Below are 19,222 nucleotides of genomic sequence, written 5' to 3' on the forward strand. Positions count from 1 at the left end.
AAATTAGCAAGCAACTAGCCAATCCATCTGCAATCGAATCCCTCCCTCTCCCTTCTTATGCCCTCTATACTTCACTGGCCACCCATTTCATCTCCAAAACTTCGGACATTCTGACAGACCCCGCTCTCTCTTTACCCCTTCTTCCACTCCTCCCCTATCCCCTTGGTGTCTCTTCCACCCCCATACATTTTCCCCTCCTCCTCACCCATCTCAACGGCTGAGGTTTCTAGAGTAGTGTGCTCTATGAAGGTCTCATCCAAACAGGTATCGACCTGCTCCTTCAGAACCATTAAGGACACCATCTCCTCCCTTGCTACGGCTCTTGCTGACTTCTGCAACCACTCCTTAGCCTCTGGTTCTTACCCTTCCTCCATCAAGCACTCCCTTGTGCACCCCCTCCTAAAAAAGGCTTCAGACGATGCCTCATGTCCGGTCAACTTCCGCCTTATCTCTAGACAGCCTTCTTTGGGAAACTCCTGGAGAAGTTGGTCTTGCCGCAACTGACCCAACACAGAGCTTGCTGTTTTTTTCACATGATGATCAATCTGGATTCAGAGAATCCAGGGGCACAGAAGCTGCTCTCCTGAACACCTGTGAAGAACTGCTTGCAAATCTGGACTAACTCTCTGGCTGTTATTCTCCTTGACTTCTCCTCCACCTTTGACACAGTCAACCACTCTATTCTCACAAAGCAGCTTCAGGATACCCTTGATATCTCAGACCGAGCACTGGATTGGTTGACCTACTTCCTCACTGATCACCCCCTCCCAGGTGATCTTGGTCTACTCCACCACCACTCTTTACATGTGGTGCTCTCCAGGACTCCATTCTCTCGCCTTGGCTTTTCAACATCTCCTTGCACCTCTTACACACCAGATATCTGCCTTCGTTCATTTCCAGTGTTCCGCAGGCGACAACTCTTCAAGCTCCCCTCTTCCTTCTCATTCCTCCATCATCCCTGACTGTCTAGCTGCTATTCAGTCTTGGTGCGCCTCCAACGATCTGTCTTAATGCCAGTAAGACAGATTCTTCCCATCGGGGCTCCTGTACCCAGTTTCCCTCCTGTACTCTGGCCACCCTCTATGGGCTCACCTCCCTCATTCCACTGAAGCCAGGTACCTTGGGGTCATCTTAGATTTCTCCCTCTCCTTCAATCCTCACATCTTGTACCTTGCAGAGAAGACCCACTTCCAACTTCACCTCCTTAGAGGAATTCTCCCTTTCCTCACCTTGCCACCAGAAGCTCAATGTCTCGAGCTTTCTCTTGTCCTCCTCTTCCCTCTCCCCTGCCCTGCCCGGCCCGGCTAACCATCCCCCCCCAGCTGCTGAGTTTGGCGGCCTGATCCCTCAAGAGCCCAATAGGATCCTGGCCCTGCACAATCACTACCTGCAACTCCCCCCTCCCCCCGTGCTGCCCTCTAGGCCCACACACACACCCATTGTGTGGTTTGCCTTCACCATGCACTTGTTGGACAATAGACCCCTCCCCCCTGAATCCCCTCTTCTCCTGGACCATCTTCGCCCAAGCACTTACCTGTTGCCTTCCAAGAGGCACCTCTGGTACTCCACCTGCCCCCATCCCCCAGGGGACCCAATAGCAATTACCCCACATCCACCCTTATTTTTACTTTCTCTTCACTGCACTTGCACGCTAGGACTGTTAGTTTTTCATTCAGTGTCAATTTTTCAATGTTTATGTGCTCCCTTGTTGCCTTTCCATTTGCCTTGTGGCGCTTTGATACACTGTCTTGTAGTATAAGCGCCTTATAAATATCCAATAAATGAAATAAAATGTCGGACAAAAGGGAACTAAAACCCATTTACAAACCTCTTTGGTGTGAGATCATTGCTTTTAATATGAAATACAAATCAATAACAAATATTCCATTCTACAGATGGCATGTAGTACCAACCAGGATGGAAGGTTACACCAGGACAAGAGGTAAACCCAACAGACTGGATAGCCAAGCCAGTAAAGGAGGCAGTCTCCCACAGCTGAAGACTGAGTACTTGGGATCCACAAAAGGAGAGGCACTGCAATCGAGGTTGGCGTGTAGGAAATGGCAGAGGGCTAGTTAGGATCAGGAGGCCAGGAAGGGAGCAAGGAGGAACGTATGCAATGAAGCCAAGGGTTATTGCCAGTTATATAACCAGCATCCTGAATTGTCTCAGAATTCAGCAGCGCCATCTTGCATTGGGAGCTTGACGTCACGTCCTGTGAGTGCCTGCTTGGAATGGGAAGGAGACGCAGCCAAGTCCTGCTGCACAGAGACAGGTGCCTCTTGTCCCAGTGGGACGAGCGTTGTCCAAGGAATTGCTGGGGGGTGGGGGGGTCAACAAAGAGATCCACTTGAGGGATCGTAAATCCTTGAAAATTTCTTCAACCATTACATTTCCTTGTTGCGATTATGGTGATCAATTCGGCTCAAGAGGTCCGCTTTTGAATTTAGTACCCTCACTATGTGCGCAGGATGAACATGGATACCGGGCTAGGAGGCCAATCCCACAAATCTGGAGCCAGGTGAAAGAAGGGGATTTTGTGCACACCTCACCCCGCCCCCCCCTACCCCATTTCTCAGCCACCTCCACCTCTTTGTTACATAATGTATGGAACTGGTGTTGCTCATGAGGATCAACACCCAGGTATTAATGAAGGAGGGCAGGTTTTAAAACTAGGAAGATAGCCATCCACTCCAAAACATGTAGATCTAGATCCAGTTCCTGAGGAATAGATGGTCCTGAAAGGTGGAGCCCCACCAATGCCAGAAAAGTAAAATATGACACGCAGTTAGAGCCGGAGCTGAAAAGCTTTCTACCATAAGTGTGTTTTCAATGACTCTTGGGTAAGGTTATCCTATTTATGATAAATCTTCCTGACTGGTGTCAACCCCAGAACGTTTTGCTTGGACTTGGTAACTATATTCCCCTCTGACCTAGTCTTTCACAATTTTTATTGGTGAGCTTTTTATGTCTATGTAGTGTACCTTTATATAAGAAGTCTCTGTTCGCTGTTAGAAAACATTGGTGTGATTTTCACCAATTACGCTGATGATACGCAGCTAATTTTTGAATTAACAGGAGACCATGCAACAGAGAGCGCCAAAATTGAGAAAGTATATAATATCATTTATAACTGGATGCAGAGGCACTGGATGTGCTTAAACAACACTAAGACAATTAATGGTTTTCGGATCAAACCAATCCAGGTCTAAGTTGGACTCCCAATATAAGACATTTCTTATCAAAGATGCTGTCATACCAGTAGTACCCAAGGTAAAAACCTTGGGTATGATGGTTGAAGCCTCAGTGGGATCAGGAGCACAGATCAGTTACCTATATAAAAACAACTTGTACTACCTGCGCCTCCTAAGAGCAATTAGACCATATATCAATGAGACCAATGCAGCTTCCGTAGCCAGAGCGATCCTGTTATCACGCTTGGACTACGGAAATGCCGTGTTACTGGGAGCCTCAAAAAAGGAGCTAGCTAAATGCCAAGTCATGCCAAACAATGCAGTTCGTATCATTAAAAAGAAAAAACAAAGGGACCATATATCAGATGGTAGGAGGGATCTACACTGGCTTAGAATAGAGGACAGAGTCAGGTTCAAAGCACTGAGGATTGTCCATGGGTGCCTCTTCGGAAAGGCGCCAGCCTACTTCAAAAAGCACTTCTCCTGGTATGCCCGCCGAAGAGGCTTAAGATCAGCAGATACGGGCCTTCTAAACATCGGAGAAACAAACTGGCAACGGGAAGGGGCAAATCTTTCCCGTTCAAGGCAACTAAATATTGGAACGAGCTCCCTGCTAACTTAAGACAATAAGAAAACTACTCCACTTTCAGAAAAGCCTTGAAAACCCGACTTTTCCAATAATTGAGTCATATGGTTCTTTACCGCAGCGCAGTCCTACTCCAAGTAAAAACGACAGAGTTATAAACTGTAAGTGGTTCTCTTTGCGCTCCGCCGCGCCCTGATGCCTGCGGGCTTTCGGCGCGTAACAAACAAAAAGTAAAGTAAAGTATGGTTGAAATTATAGTTTCCTACAACTTCTGGGCTTAGGCTCGGTTGCCCCTTTTGTATTCCGTGTAATGTCTCTTTCATGCAATTGGGTGAACTACTGTTTCCAAGTAGTAAAGAGGGATTTCCATCCCCCTTTACATTTTGCATAAGTTAGCCGGCACATCCCACCTTATGCGGAGTGCTGGGGGACACAATGTATCCCCTTTCTTAGCTGTAACATTAGTGTTACAATTGCACGTTTACTTGAATGGCTGGTGGCAGTGTAACTACTTTAAAGACTGTCATTACTCAGAGGCGGTTTAAACTGCCTCAGTAATGCACAGAATGGCCACCATATTGCTAAAATGGTGGGCTCCTTTTTTCACCGTTTCACGTGTGCTTGTTGAGATGTTCCACTGCCACTCTAGGTGGCAACAACCTCAGTGGAAATCTGGTCTTGGGCAGAAATCCTTTAGATTCCCCCCCCCCCCCCCCCCCCCCCCCCCCCGAGTATCTGAGAAGGCAGGAAGCGAGAGAAGGAATCCAATACTCTGCAGCCCTTTGTCTTCCACCTTTCCTGAAAGGAACTAAGTTCCAGTGTGTTGGGGGGTGGGGGGGCTGGCTGTCCTCATTGGATAGTCAGACGCCCCTTTCTGTGAACTGCAGCTAGAGATTGCAGCAGTTGTGCTGTAGGTAAATACTCTGATCCTAGAAGCTGCTGACAAGACTACCACAGGAGCCAAAGCGGAAGATGGAGAAGACAGCTGTAGAGATTTCCAGCGACCGCAGAACCTGCTTTGTAACCGCAGCCTGCTGTAACCCTTTATTCCAATCGATCCAAGTGGTCCCGACAACGCTGACCCCAGAGACTGGCGAGCTCAACTTCGACTCAAGACCTGCATTTTAAGCCATCCAACGTCGTGCTGCAATACACCAATACCCTGGGACCTTGAACCATTGCATGGTGGATGGTCTTCCAAAGTCCGAATAAGTCAAACATAGGTGGCCTCCTCCTCCAGGGACACAATTTGAGTCCTTGAAGTCCCCTCAGAGTGCTGGACCAGATTAGTGACGAGAATCCGACCAGCGATATTCTATCTTCTGCTGGCTACTGAAAAGGGAGCCAAAGCCACAACCAGCCGCAAAAACTCTTGCCTGGAGCCTTCCCAGTGAAACCCTGTTGCAAAATCCCTTTCAGTGTCCTGTCTTCATGACAAGGAATTAATCAACTGGGTTTTTGGCTGCAGATCCTGAAGACACCCTGCTGCAAACTCATCTTCTGTGCTTTGGTACTGTGTAGGCTGGGGTATTACTCAACTTAAACCGTGTGCGATGCCTGTGTAGCTTTTGGGGTCTTTCAGGTGATGGGGCGTCATCTGATCCAGTTCACATAGGTCCACTGCTGGAATCCTGCTAAGGCATCTTCTCTGAAGTTCCTGGACCCTAACTCTATGAACTACTTATCTGTTTTGAAGATACTTCCTCAGGAACTCTGACTTTTCCTGCAACTGGACCCCATCTCAACCAGCCTACAGCTGCCACCTAGACCACCAGAGTCCCACTTCTGCCTGAGAGAACTCATGCAATAGACTATGGAAGGACTGCATAAGAAAAGGATTCTGCCTTGAAAAGTATAGTTTGTTTAAGAGTTTCTTACTTGTGAAAGAGTTGGTTGGTAACTGTCTCTGAAATATGAGAGGTTACAAAAGCTATTACTATCATTTGAATGTGTTTTACCATTCTGAAAAGTATATAAGAGGTTATTTTATTTATCTGCGAATTAGTTCCCCCACTTCCCAAACGCAATACTGATGGCTTCACTTTATTATTTCTACAAGGAAATTAATGTATACGTTCCCCAAATGGGTCTTGCTTCCCCCAACTTGCTGTATAGCCAGTTTACAATAAGTCTGCATTAGGTCTTACTTACCTTGAACAGCAGTATGAAATTCTTAAAAAGTGTATTGTGGGTTTTACTAACCTTGGTCTGCCTTGTGCCATCCTAAAAGGGTTATTGCTTACCTTAGTCTGTGTTCCACTTATCTGAAAAGCAACTAATAGTTTATTAGAACATTAGGTCTTAATCACCTGGATAATTGAAGGCTATCGTAAATGTAGTTATAGGTTCATACTGTTCCATGAATGTGTGTTCCACCAATCAGAAAAGTATACTCTAGTTGACCGCAGAGTTGCGAGCAGTCCAACAGTCCTCGACAGTCTACAGCTGGTGATGTCGGACCGGAGGAGCTGCATGTTCGACCCGACTGAACCCAGCAATTATATTCATTCATCACCCCCGGACATTGAGCCAGGTTCATGTTGTTTGCGGATCCATGGGACGCAGAAGAAAACCCAGACAAAGCGAGGAAAGAGTCCTTTAACCCGCAGCGACTCTGCGTCACACGTACATCACACTCATTCTCAATCTCTCATACCAGAAGTCATCGAGCCTGAAGCTGAAGCCATTGAAGCCTGCCCGACACTGATCCCGATCCCAAATCCCATGTTCGGCCCAGTGTGCTCTTGCAGGCAGTGGATGCACAAAAGTAAATTCAAATACCAAAACGGGAGAACTGGGCCTACCTGAACCGCCGCCTACAGCCACCGCCACTGCCACTGCTGGGGTCATTGAGAGTGAGAAAATCAGGTCTTCGCCGGCGCCTCAGTCCTCTCTCGTCAACCAGCCTGCAACCCAGCCGACCAGCGATTGGCCAGAGGCAGACCCTGCGGCTCCCTCCACTCACCGGACTACCGCTTCAGCGAGTGGTTTACCGACAGTGTCAGTTGGAGGACTGGCCATCCGCGACCTTGTTCCTGCTCCCTTGCGCCACCGGAAGGCAGAAATCACGCCGGCCCTGCAACCCCTCCATAGTAAACACAAGCCGGCGGTGGAAGACAGCAGCAAGTCATCCCAACTACTTGCTCTGTCGACATACAATGGACCCAGTAAGAGGGACGCCCCTTCTCTGATAACAGCAAAGACAGCTTTTCAACGAGACAGGATGTCTAATCCATCTACAATTGAACCTGAACCGGATCCGATGGCCACACCGAGCACAACGGGCTTCTCTCATGTTAGAGCAATGGCCCCAACACGCGGGTGCTGATCAGAACCAAATTAACCTAACCAATATGTCCCCAGTCGACCACGGCGCAAGTTTAAGCGCCCACAAGGGGACACCAAAATATCAAATTGCAACTTCCAAAGAGCTACGGCAGGAAACTGCCCAGGAGCAGGACCTGGACATACAAAACATCTCAGGTATACTAACAAGTCCAACTAAAGACATTTCACACAATGACCCATTGTGGCCCTCCACGGGAATGTCCACGATTAAGAAAACCAAGCATCCAAACATTAAAAGAATTCTATACAAAAAGAGGATGATGTACAACCCAAGGGGGTTCAAACTATGAAAGTCTAGAAAATAAAGGTGAAAAAAGGAATGTAAAAAAAGGGAAAGGGGAAATCATGCCACATGTGCCCAAGACAAACCAACCTACTCCCAAGAAAAAAAAACAGAACCTTCAAAAAACCTGCTACCGAACCCAGTACTATCAAGCGTTTTGCTCAACTTTTTCAAAAAACAGTAAGCGGAAATTGGATCCAGAAATGGAACTTTGAGGCAGAAATCTTGCAGGCACTAGATGAAGCGCAACCAGTTTCAAAGCTCAGAAAAACAAACAACCCCCCTGGCAAAGGCCAAACTCTGCCAGTATCACCACCCCCTGCTCTCAGAGCACTGAGACCGCCTACTATTGAGGCACAAGTAGAGAAGCAACCAACTGGACCCTCTACACGGCTAGCCACATGTCACCAAGACGTGGGGCAGATGGACCGTAGCCTTTTAGCTGGGTGCAGCTCATAAGGGGCATTTACGGCGGACCCCCCTTTGGCTGCAAATAATACAGGCAAAGAGCCCATGACTCCACCCAGAACACCCCATCAAGAAGGCTCTTCAAAGAGATGAGCCAGCAATTGTGTGCCAAAGCCCACCTCCACCAATCCGACCTTCCAAATACACCAATATAAATTCCCAGTGAACTGACAACGAAAAGACAGGACAAAGGAGGCCCCTTAACATCATCACCAAGACAACCCTTAGCGGGAGACTACAATTTCAACTGATAAACCACGGCGCAACCCGCAACGCCACCATTGTTCAGAGCCATTGGTAACAACACTCAAAAATAGAAGATTTTGCAAATCTCCTGGTTCGCTCAAAGATTTGCCAACAAGAGACGGGACATGACAACACTAATGTTAGCAATAACAATTGCCATGGCTCCATTCTGCAAGCTTTACAAAAATATTAACGACTCCAGTAAAGATAAAACACTGCTGGCAACAATCCAGTCAAAACTGACATTCGTGGAGGGATACATAACGGCAACTGAGCTGAAAAACGACAATCTACGAGCAATATGGGAATCCAGACTGACATCCCTAGAAGCAAAACTCAAGGCAAAAACACCCACCCTTCAGGGTGCCGAGGGGGTTCTGAAAAAGCCACACAGACTATGCAAGACAAGCACAGTGTGGGAGTCGCAGTGATATATAATAAACAACCAACGAAAGCTACAAGAGACAAGTCCCCCCCCCACCCGAGGGTGGCGTGGCCTCAACCCAGTCAACCAGAAACCCAGAGCCCCTCTCAAAACAGAAAGTTGCCCTGCGACTAGCAACAGACCAACAAGGAAAGTTAAAACGCAGCCTGCAGGCAGCTCACTCTTCAGTGAAAAATACAATTATCGTGGCAATGCCTCAAATGATTCTGCATCTTACCAAATCGCTGAGAACCGTAGCAGACTCTGACCTCGAGCACCCTAATGGATTTAACCCATCATCCAGAGCCGGAGATCAATGAGGAAGAACCCATGGCTGCAACAGGCTTGAATGCTGCTCCGGCACCGAGTCACAAGACCTCAAGATCCACAGCTACTGCGCCTACCAAACTCCCTGCGGAAATCCCATCAAAAGACAAATCGACACAGCCCAACAAGGACAGCAGAAGTGCTCAACCACCATGTGCTCGGACCACAAAACCTGAAACACAAATTTTTGCTACCGGCATCAGAACGAGCATGGACCCTTCGGTCTCCAAAACGAACATCGGCGCCCCAAGTGTGCACGTCAAGAAGAAACCCAGACGAGTGCCGTTCAAACTCGACCCGTGTATTTAAACTAGAGCAAGCATCCTCCAAAGATAGATGCATGGTTCTGAACAGAAAGTCGGTGCTAAGAATACTGGGAAAAATAACCACTACACGGACTAAAAACAGAAGATTTCAGGCTAATCAAAACCATATCAGAACACAAAGCAAAGGCCCATCTCCACATCAAAACCGATGCGATACAAGACATCACTCAGAAAGTATTCAAAGAGCTAAAGCAAGAAGGATTCATACTCTCTGAAATCCAGGGGCCTTAGGAGTCACACCAGACAACAAGGTTTGCTAACACACGGACAAATAGGCAGCACTGCGTCACCAAAACCAAAGAAATGCACAATCCTCAGAGACACGAGAGGCAGTCACCCCGGGACAACCACCACCAAAGATCCCGTAGACATCTCCAAGAAAGCCGGACATCCCAAAACGGCCAAGAGGGATACGAACATACACAAGAAAGAACCAATGGCCGCAGATTTGACAAGATGTACTGCCGACAACGCATAAGGAGCGATAAAGAAAGAAATCGCCAACACGGTGGTACGGCGGAACAAAGAGGTCCGAGTCGACATGACAAAAAAAGTTAGAGCCAAACAACGCCGGTCGAGAACGAGAAAAGAGTCCCAAGCTAGCGATGGAAATGGCTGAAAGCAGCCCTGAACCAACACTCCAACAGATAGCAATCGCTGCAGTTGGCAGACGAAAACCACCAAAAAAAAATAAAAAAAAATCGCTAACCATGGCCTCATGGATCACAAGAGGACATGGACACTTAACTAATCCAGATAGTCAAGACCTGGGGGAGTTTGACATTTTATGCCTACAAGAGACGTGGTTGCTGGAGAAACCATCCCTTGATGGCTTCTCAATCGAGACTTCACCAGCGTAAAAGGGCTGCTGGGCCGTCCCTCGCGATTAGTCAAGGTTCAGGGATCGAGATTGCCAAGAAGATCGTAGAATCCTACGGAATCCTTGCCGTCCTCACTCATTGGAAACACCTTTCATCGACTGCAAACCATTGGACTACGACAAAACTGGCTATAGTAAATGTCTACTGGAACCCCCAGAACACAACTACAGCGCTCTTCTGTAACTGTAGCAGAGGTTATTGATCACATCACCATCGACCTGAACACCACATGTACGATCATATGCAGAGACATTAACGCAAAGTGTGTGAATCCAACCACCCACGGAAACTACTCCCCCTACGCATTCATCATCCGAAGAACGTGGAGTGGCATGGCTCAACTTAATGACTTCAAGGAATTACCACAGCGTTGCGTGGCTGAAGAACTGGCAGACGCTGATACTGACATGGGAGCGGGATAATTCAAAAGCGAGTCTGGACTAAATCTTCATCTCCAGTGATCTGCTCTCCTACATCGAGTCGTACAACGTCAGAAGAACAGATGAGTGACCATAATCTTCTAGCAATGTCTTGGGTATCAACGGCCCCGCTGAACAAAACCTACAAACCTACGATAGAGGCCAACAACCAACAAACACGTCTGCGCATGACGGCCGCAAACATTAGAGAACTTACAGAAAACTACACTATAGGAGCTTCAACCAATCAACCTCCAATAACATCAGGAAGACCAAACTATCTCCCTCTACTGATCAAATACAGAGTGTCGACCAAAAGAGCGAACAAAACCATCCCTAAAACCAGACATGCTTACAACAAAGCAGTAGCGTAAAAGAAAAGATCCCTGAGGAAACTGAAGAAAGCTGCCATCTCCAAGTACACAGAAATGGCTTGGTTGACTTGGCAAAACGAAACAGACCTATAAAACATGGATAAAAAGTTAATATACTCTCCATCAAAATGAGGCCAAGACCAAGCCAAGTAGCTTGAGCACCAAAAGGTCTGGGGACTTCTGGGCCCTAATCAACAGAGCAAACTCTGCCCTGGAGACCCAAATCGCAAACTCGATTCCGGAAGCAGAATGGGTAAAATTCCTGAGCTCTTTGCCGCGCCTCAGACAGGTGGGGCGACCGAGGTGAGAAACAGAATTTCCTTGGACCAATTTGGCAAACAAAGACAACATAAGAGCAGCAATAAGAAGGCTGAAAACATCCAGAGCCCCGGGTCCAGGTGTGCTAACAAATATTGACCTAAAACAAAACATTGAGGAATGGACTATGTATTATCAGCCTTATCTTTAATCACTGCAGAAAAACCAAACAAATTCCAACCTCAGACAGAAGCAGTTGTGGTGCCGATCTACAAGAGGGGCAACAGAGGATCCGGCCAATTATTGCCTGATCGCTCTGTTGGATATCATTGGAAAAATGTTTGCAACCCTGTTACTGCACCACTTCCGAAAATGGGCCAGAGCATCGCCAAGCGCAGACCCTTTTCAAATGGGATTTCAAAAAAACTGAAGCACTGCAGTGAATATCTTAATACTTAACATAATAAAACTAAAGATCAAAGAGGGTGCCCCATCAGTCTTCTTGGCCTTCGTCACAGGCCTTTGACAAAGTAGACAGAGGTATCCTGTGGAACAAACTAAAAACATGGAATTGTCCTCCGGAAATACCGGACCCTATAATGGCCCTACACATACACACGAACACCACTACGGGTGAGCCTAAACCGACAAGGTCTCTTGTCCAACGAAATATCATCGGAACAAGGGGTCAAGCAGGGGTGTCCGCTTGCACCAGCCCTGTTCATGGCCTTTCTGGGCGACTACAAGGATTCAGAGACAACGACCGAAGCCTTTCCACCAAAAATAGGCAACCTTCCAGTCTCACGCATTCTATACACGGATGACATGATCTCATTAGATCAGACTCCCATAGGCCTCCAGCGTCAGATAAACAATCTTGCAATATACGTGGAATCAAACAACTTAACACCAAGACCAAAATCATGATTTTGGAGAAGCACCCTCAAAAGAGTAAAATAACCCTAATTGGTTCCTAAACAAAGTGAAAGTCAAGTGGTGCCGCACTTCAAATATCTTCTAGTGACAATCTACGGATCACCGAAAGAGCAAAAAATGCAACAGATCCTGTGGGACAAGGCAAAGAACCCTGCATCCCAAATGAGAACCATTGACAAGAAATATGGAAAGTTCTCACTACTACCCGTTATCCACTTTAAGGGCAAAGTTGTACAGACACTGACCTACGGAATGGACGCCACTATCAATATACCATCTTTGATATGGCCCAAACTGGAAGGATTCATGTGGAGGTCAGTGCTCGGCCTCCCAAACTCTGTTTGAATGGCAGCCCTCAGAAGAGAACTTGGTCTATTGTCACTAGCTGCAACAGTTGAGCTTCGCTCCATGCAAATATACCGAAAAACTCTACTCCAAGACTGCCTTCCTACATACAGAATTATTGACGAAATCCAAAAAAAGCAATGCAAAATACTTAACACCTGGGCAGAAGACCAAAAGAGCAAATTAAACACCTTGGCTTGCACTGCAGACGACCTCAAGGGAAACCCGCAAAGAATTAAACTGAAAATGAAATGCCTAGACTGGATCAAAACCGGGGACAAAGCAGTAACCAATAAACTGTTAAAACATCTTCCACCGACCTTCAACATACTAAATACTCCTTTGCCCTACTGCTCCAGATTCCCATATAAATGACTGTTAAAAACTTTTCTAAGAGCTCACCTAAATCTCCTCCACACCCGTGAGATTTTAGCCATAAGAATGCAGACGAACACTAGCAACTGCAGACTGTGCAAAAAACATGATCAAATTGAAACCGTACGACAACTGCCCCTCCACTACTCTGAGCTGAGACATGATCAAAGAGCATTTCTCACTCTGCTATGGGCTAGACATGGCCGAGGAAGAAGTCTGGTGGTGCCGCCTGATGGCGGGGTAAAATTCAAAATGGTCCATTGCAACAGCGAAGCTATTAGAAGCGGCCTTCAAAAAGATCAACTCATCACCACACCAGTTGACCTAATTTGTGCACCAGCTGGAATAAACGCACAAAACATGCAGCCAACAACCTAGATTCTACGCTTTAGGTTTGATCAGGCCGCCACTCCTGTCTGTCATCCCAACAACGAAAACATTTTCTTCGAATTTTGACATCGATTGATTTCTGCCACACCTTGTAAAAGTCAATTTCTAAAAAGTATTCTTGTAACACTGGGATGTGCTTCCCCTGAATCGCGTTAGATAATCTCCAAAATAGTTACAGGGTCCATTATTTACCTTGAAATACTGCTGTTTTTCTTAGGTTTTACTTTCCCCTATTTGCTTAGTGCATTCTAAAATAGTTGGTTTGTGTTAATATATGCCACTGATTAGCTTAAGGCCACCCCCCCAAAAAAATGAGATATTTTACTCACACTGAACTGAGTTCTAAAAAGTAATGTTGCAAGGAGAATACTTTTAACAGTCAGTTTATGTGATCTTATAACAGTGTCACTGCATGACTTGGGGTCTACTACCCTTGAAATACTGACTGTATTCAATAAGCATCCATCACCTGGTTTTACTCCCCAAGAATAGCCGATTGCATTCTGAATGTGCAATAGGATTGACTTACCTTGACTGATTGTTTTGTTAATAAGGTTATACTTTGGCTGTAACCCTTAAGTATTGAGTTGGTTTTTAGAATTGTGTTTATGTATCATGTGCTGGTACTTATTTACCCAAGATTCATATTTGCCTAATTTTATTTAAAAACACCATTTATTTGTACAATACAAAGTGTTTCAGTGATTCATTGGGCTATATGTGGGCTACAATTTCTTTGTAGCAAGCTACAGCACTCTCTCCTAAGATAAGCCTGGCTGCTCGGTCTACAGTACCAAATTCTCAGGTGGTACCAGCCTTCTACTAAGAGTGGAGTTTTGTACTGTCTCAGTTGTATGGGTTTACTAAGCCCCGAGTTGACCTTCAGAAAAACTTATGACAACAACAATTAAACAAGCAGGGAGGATCCTCTTGATGGGGGTAGGGATTGGGATGGTTCACAGGGTCCTAGTGATAGTGTGCAGTACAAATATCCTTTAACATTAACATGTCCACCGCAGGGGCCAGGTGATGCAAATTCCTCTGCATTGAAAGCCTGGCAGTTTCTCCATCAGAACCCATGAGGCAATCAGGCCCAGGAGATCCAGAAACCCACGTTAAGTCCTGGATAGATAATTAGCACTGAGGATGTACATTTAGGAGATCAGAATTTTGAAAATGTGTTTAAACAATGTCCCAAGCAAAACCTAAAAAGAAACTGAGAAGGTGGAAAACCAGAATTATTTGAATTGTCAAGAGTTGGTCTTGGAGAAAATCCAGTAATGCCTGAAGGTTGGACAAGGCCCAGGTACAGCTTTCAGCACTATACAGCAATTTGTCCAGATAGTGCACACTCATCCCCTGGATTCAGTGTTGAACCACAACCACAGATGTGACCTTTGTGAACACCCGAGGGGCAGAACTAAAGACAAAGTGAAGAGCCCTGTAATTCTACGGTCAGCAAGCAACCAATACTCAAACAGCAGTGATGCCAAGGGGGCAGAGCTGTAGAGTGAGTAATCCCTAAAATGCAACACTCCAATCCAATTGCCCTGGGAGAATTACCAATGAATCTATGCCAAAATCATCACCTTTTCTTATCGCTTTGAGTGGTCCAGTATGGCGCACAGCACTGCCTTATCCTGTTGTCTATGAACAGCCTCAAAAAGATCAAACCTTTCCAAAAGCAGGACCCCTTCTATCGCCTGACTGGGCCAGGCATTAGTCCTTCTGAAACAAGACTGTATGCCTAACTCGGGTCATGGAAGGGTGGGAAGAAGGTCCAAATTGAGGGACAGCAAACCCCCTATTAATGAAATACAAAATTCATGCAACATGGAGATGTACCAGGTCAACAAGACAAATCGCAGATGTTTTTTGTGCATAGTGGACCCTTGAAGAAATTATAAATGAGGGTCTCACGCACAGTTCTGAACCCAAACATTCTGCTTGCTCACTGCTACTTGCAGAATTGTAAGCTTGGCGGTTGAAGTAAGGAATCTCACGGGTGCTTCGGGTTATCCTGGATCCCATAAAATTGTGATTCGGCTGGGAGAATAATCTACGTCTGTACTCCTAACAGCAGTCAGTTGAACATTTTCCTGGGGAGCTCTAATAAAGCTAAAGTAGTCTTTGATCATTATAGCAGACTTACAATAGCCTGCATGCAATTGTTACACACATGACAAAGACATTACACAGATGGGGCAGACATACTGGCAAATTAATAACCCATAAACAATTGAATTGAGGAATTATACTGGCACGATTGTGATCTGTTGATTAAACAAAGTTTACATCTATGGAGCCACCAAGACTGCTAGCTAAGCAGGTAAGAACATCTGGCCCAACTCGCAAAAGCAGGAAACTTACCTAAGGCAACGTGTGTTTATGGGCTGGGTGCTCTTAAGACCACTAAGCAAGTACTCAATATCATCCGTAAATTCTTGATTTTCACCAAATTCAACAACATCATTGAAATGCTTCACGTGTTGAACAACAGTGTATAACTGGAAAAGAAAATCTTAAATGTAAATATACATTGATAAATATTACAATAAACACTACAATTAAAATGAGCTACTTTATTGAAGAAGTGCTTTGAACATAGGCTTCATGAAGGAAGACTTATTTGGCTTGAAATAATTTTTCTGTGGTTCATTTACATTAGGCATGGGCTAGAGACAATTACTACACATTATAGAATGGTAACATTTTTCAGATAGCTCTAAAGTATGGATCTCACTACCACACTTATTTAATTGCAAAAATATAATATTCTTTATTAATTCAATTAATTTGTAAACAGTCTCAAGATAACATTAGACATCTCTTATTCAGAGATCAACACCACATATACACATGAAAACCAGTCAGTTTGAACATTTATTTTTCCCATATATCCACGCAATTTTGTTGACACAGGAATGAGATCGAAAACAAATACATCTGTTGACCCTCACTCATCAAGATTACAATTCTTAACTTGCCACCCCCTTTACATGAGGGACAATCCTAATACATCTTATGCCTTACATGTTGGCTAGTTATATAATGTATATAAATGACACTGTCTGAAAGACCAAGTCACCAATGTTTAGGCCTCATGAGCACATAAGGAACAGTTACTAACCTGCAATTATTGTTCTCCAGCATGGGTCTGGCATGGATTCACATGCTCATGAATATTCCCAGTCAAGCCGGGAATCCTCGATAAAAGTAAAAACACTCACTTACAAACGGTCTCCTATAAACCAATCACTGAGCTATGGGTCATGCTGCCCCCAGCCAATGAATGCCCTCTCCATAAGCCCCTCTGGCAGCAGTCTTCATCTTTGGAAACACGCACAGTGGCAGTATGACCAAGAAGAGCCGCAGAGGGGGCAGCAGGATGGTTCGCATGTGTATCAATGCCAGACCAATGCAGGAGGACAGTTACAGGGAACTAACTAGTTCCTTCTCCAGCATGGGACCTGGCATGTATTCACAGGCTCATAAATAATACATAGCAGTACAACATTACACAACCACGAGAGCTTGGAAGGCTCAAAAGAAGCAAATGCTCTTACCTCCGGAACAGGCTCACCTTCAAGCGAACAGGTTGTGTAGCACTGCTTGGCCAACCCTGGACTCGCCTCTGAAATCCTAGTCATCGCAGTAGAATCTTATGAAGGTGTACGTGTACCTCCATGTAGGAGCCCTGCAGATGTCCAGCAGGGGCACACCAGACAGGAACACTATTGACGCAGCGAACGCTCTGGTGGAATAGGCTCGGACGGCTGGGCAGAGGTCGGTTCGCCAACCAGTGACAATGTGTAATGCAGCCGGAGAGCCATCTGGAGATGGAAGTCTTGAACAAGGTTCACAGGACCAAAGTTCACGAATAGTTGAGACTTCTTCCAGAAACACTTTGTGCGTGCCACATCCAGCGACTGCAAAGTCCTTCTAGCCGGCGATAAAGGTTTTGGAAAAACAAGCAACACCAAAGGCTCGTTGAGGTGGAATTCTGACTGAACCTTTGGCATGGAGGGGTGTGTCCGCAGCACCACCCATGTGTCGTGAAGTCTGATAAGGCTGTTTGCAGGAAAGGGCCTGGATCTCACCCACCCTCCTGGCAGAGGTGATGGCTACGAGGAAAGCAGTTTTCCAAGGTAGGAACTTGGGAGGGGCCTGATGCTTAGGCTCGAAGGGAGCCCTCATGAGCCTCTATTGGCACCACTTTGAGTTTCCCATACCGGGGTAGGGGCCTTCACCGGCGGAACCATCGAAACAGTATTTTAGTATTTAGTATTTATTTGCAGTGCGCGCCTTGCCCTAGGGCATCTGGGCGCATGTTTAACAGTTACACGTTTAGGAAGCAGTTACAAATTACAATGCAAAAGATGAAGAAAAAATCAAATTTACAGTTTACACATATTTACATAACGTTAGGGCATTGAAAAAGCGAGGGAAGGAGCGAATCTGAGAATACAATAGAGAGCCGTCTATGTACAAAAGAGCAATCGGTGTGGGATGGACAGATGAATCGATTATAGCGAGGAGGCAAGGGCATCCTGTTCATGTAACTACAATTTAGCTTTGGTTTTGAAGGAATGGATGGTAGGAATGTCAGAGCATTAGGGAAGGTGTTCCAGAGCTTAGCCGTGAGGACTGGGAAGCTCGAACCTTCGGCTGTCTGTAACTTGAAGCGAGGAATAGTCAAGGTGTGAGCCTGTGAAGATCTTCGTGGTCTAGATGCTGTGTATTGTAAGAATCGCGTGGAAAGGTAAGCCGGGGCTGCGTTGTTCTGGGCCTTGTGTGTTAGAGCGAGTGCTTTGAGGGATATGCTGTGAGTGATGGGTAGGCAGTGCAGGTTGCGTCTTGTAGTGGAGATGTGGGAACACCTGGGGTTGTTGAGAGCTGCCCTTATGGCATTGTTCTGCGTGACCTGGAGTTTATCAATGTTTCTTTGACTAGTCCCTAGGTAGAGGGCGTTGCAGTAATCGATTTTGGAGATGATTAGGGTTCTGGCGAGAATCAGACAGTTCTCCATAGTCAGGAAAGGGCGACATGCTGTGATCAATTTGCAAATATAGGATGACAGACAACCAAGTTAGTTGGTCGATTAAGGGACAGAGTAGAGTCAAGATATATTCCTAGGGTTTTTGTGACGTGGGAGACTTTGATATCATTCCCATCAATAATGAAGGAATTGAATTTAGGGTCAAGCTTGGTGAGTTTGTATTGAGAGCCAAGAATGATTAACTCAGTCTTTTCATCATTGAGGCAAAGCCCATGATGAGCCATCCATGCCTGGATGACAGTGTAAACTGCATGGAGTGCTTTAGCATCTGTTACATAATAGCCAGTGATAGGGATGAGTATCTGGGTGTCATCCACATAATTTGTGTAGGAGACACCCAGATAGTGAAGTATATCAAAGAGCGGTTTAGTAAATACGTTGTAGAATATGGGAGATGCACAAGATCCTTGTGGAACTCTGCACGGAACGTGGGCTGGATCAGCTGCGGCAAGGGGAGAGAAGACCCTCATGGTTCTGTTAGCCAAAAAAGAGCTGATCCAGGATGTGGCTGCGTCAGAAAAATGGGCCGCAATTTTGAGGTGGTGGCAGACGATTTGATGATCGACCAAATCAAAGGCTGCTGAAAGATCAAGGAGGAGCAGGAGCGCCAGTTTACCCTTGTCTTTCAGACCGAGGCCCAGGAACAGAGATCTGCAGAGCTGCACAGGAACAGAAATCATCTGCTGCACTTTTTCTATAAATACAAAAAGGTACTGTAAAGTCTGAGAGAACTTACCTCATTGCAGAGTTGCTTGCACCTTCTACTACTCACAAGTCTAATCAGCTTGTGGCCCTACATTTGATTCTTCTTTTCTTCAAATACTTCTAAAAGCATTGTGCAAAGACTTTTCTACTTACCTACCAGCAGTGCTTCATCCTATGTAAGGCTTTTGCCCATTGACCTTAGCCTGTTGTACTGAATGACTCTTCTTAGGGGATCCAAAAGTATTTTCCTGCTTAAGAAAATTTGTGGTCTCTTGTTG

At 45.8% G+C, this 19,222-nt stretch overlaps 1 protein-coding gene across 1 annotated transcript in view; it reads right to left on the reverse strand.

Annotated features, from left to right (window-relative positions):
- Positions 1-19,222, reverse strand: part of WAPL (WAPL cohesin release factor) — a 1,736,851-nt gene that overhangs the window by 1,277,653 nt on the left and 439,976 nt on the right. The window contains exon 7 of the mRNA XM_069610766.1: positions 15,551-15,687. Coding sequence (XP_069466867.1) covers positions 15,551-15,687 — 137 coding nt within the window. The remainder of the gene's footprint in view (positions 1-15,550; positions 15,688-19,222) is intronic.

Source organism: Ambystoma mexicanum, chromosome 8 (assembly GCF_040938575.1).
Source record: "Ambystoma mexicanum isolate Mex_15411 chromosome 8, UKY_AmexF1_1, whole genome shotgun sequence".
NCBI lineage: Eukaryota > Metazoa > Chordata > Amphibia > Caudata > Ambystomatidae > Ambystoma > Ambystoma mexicanum.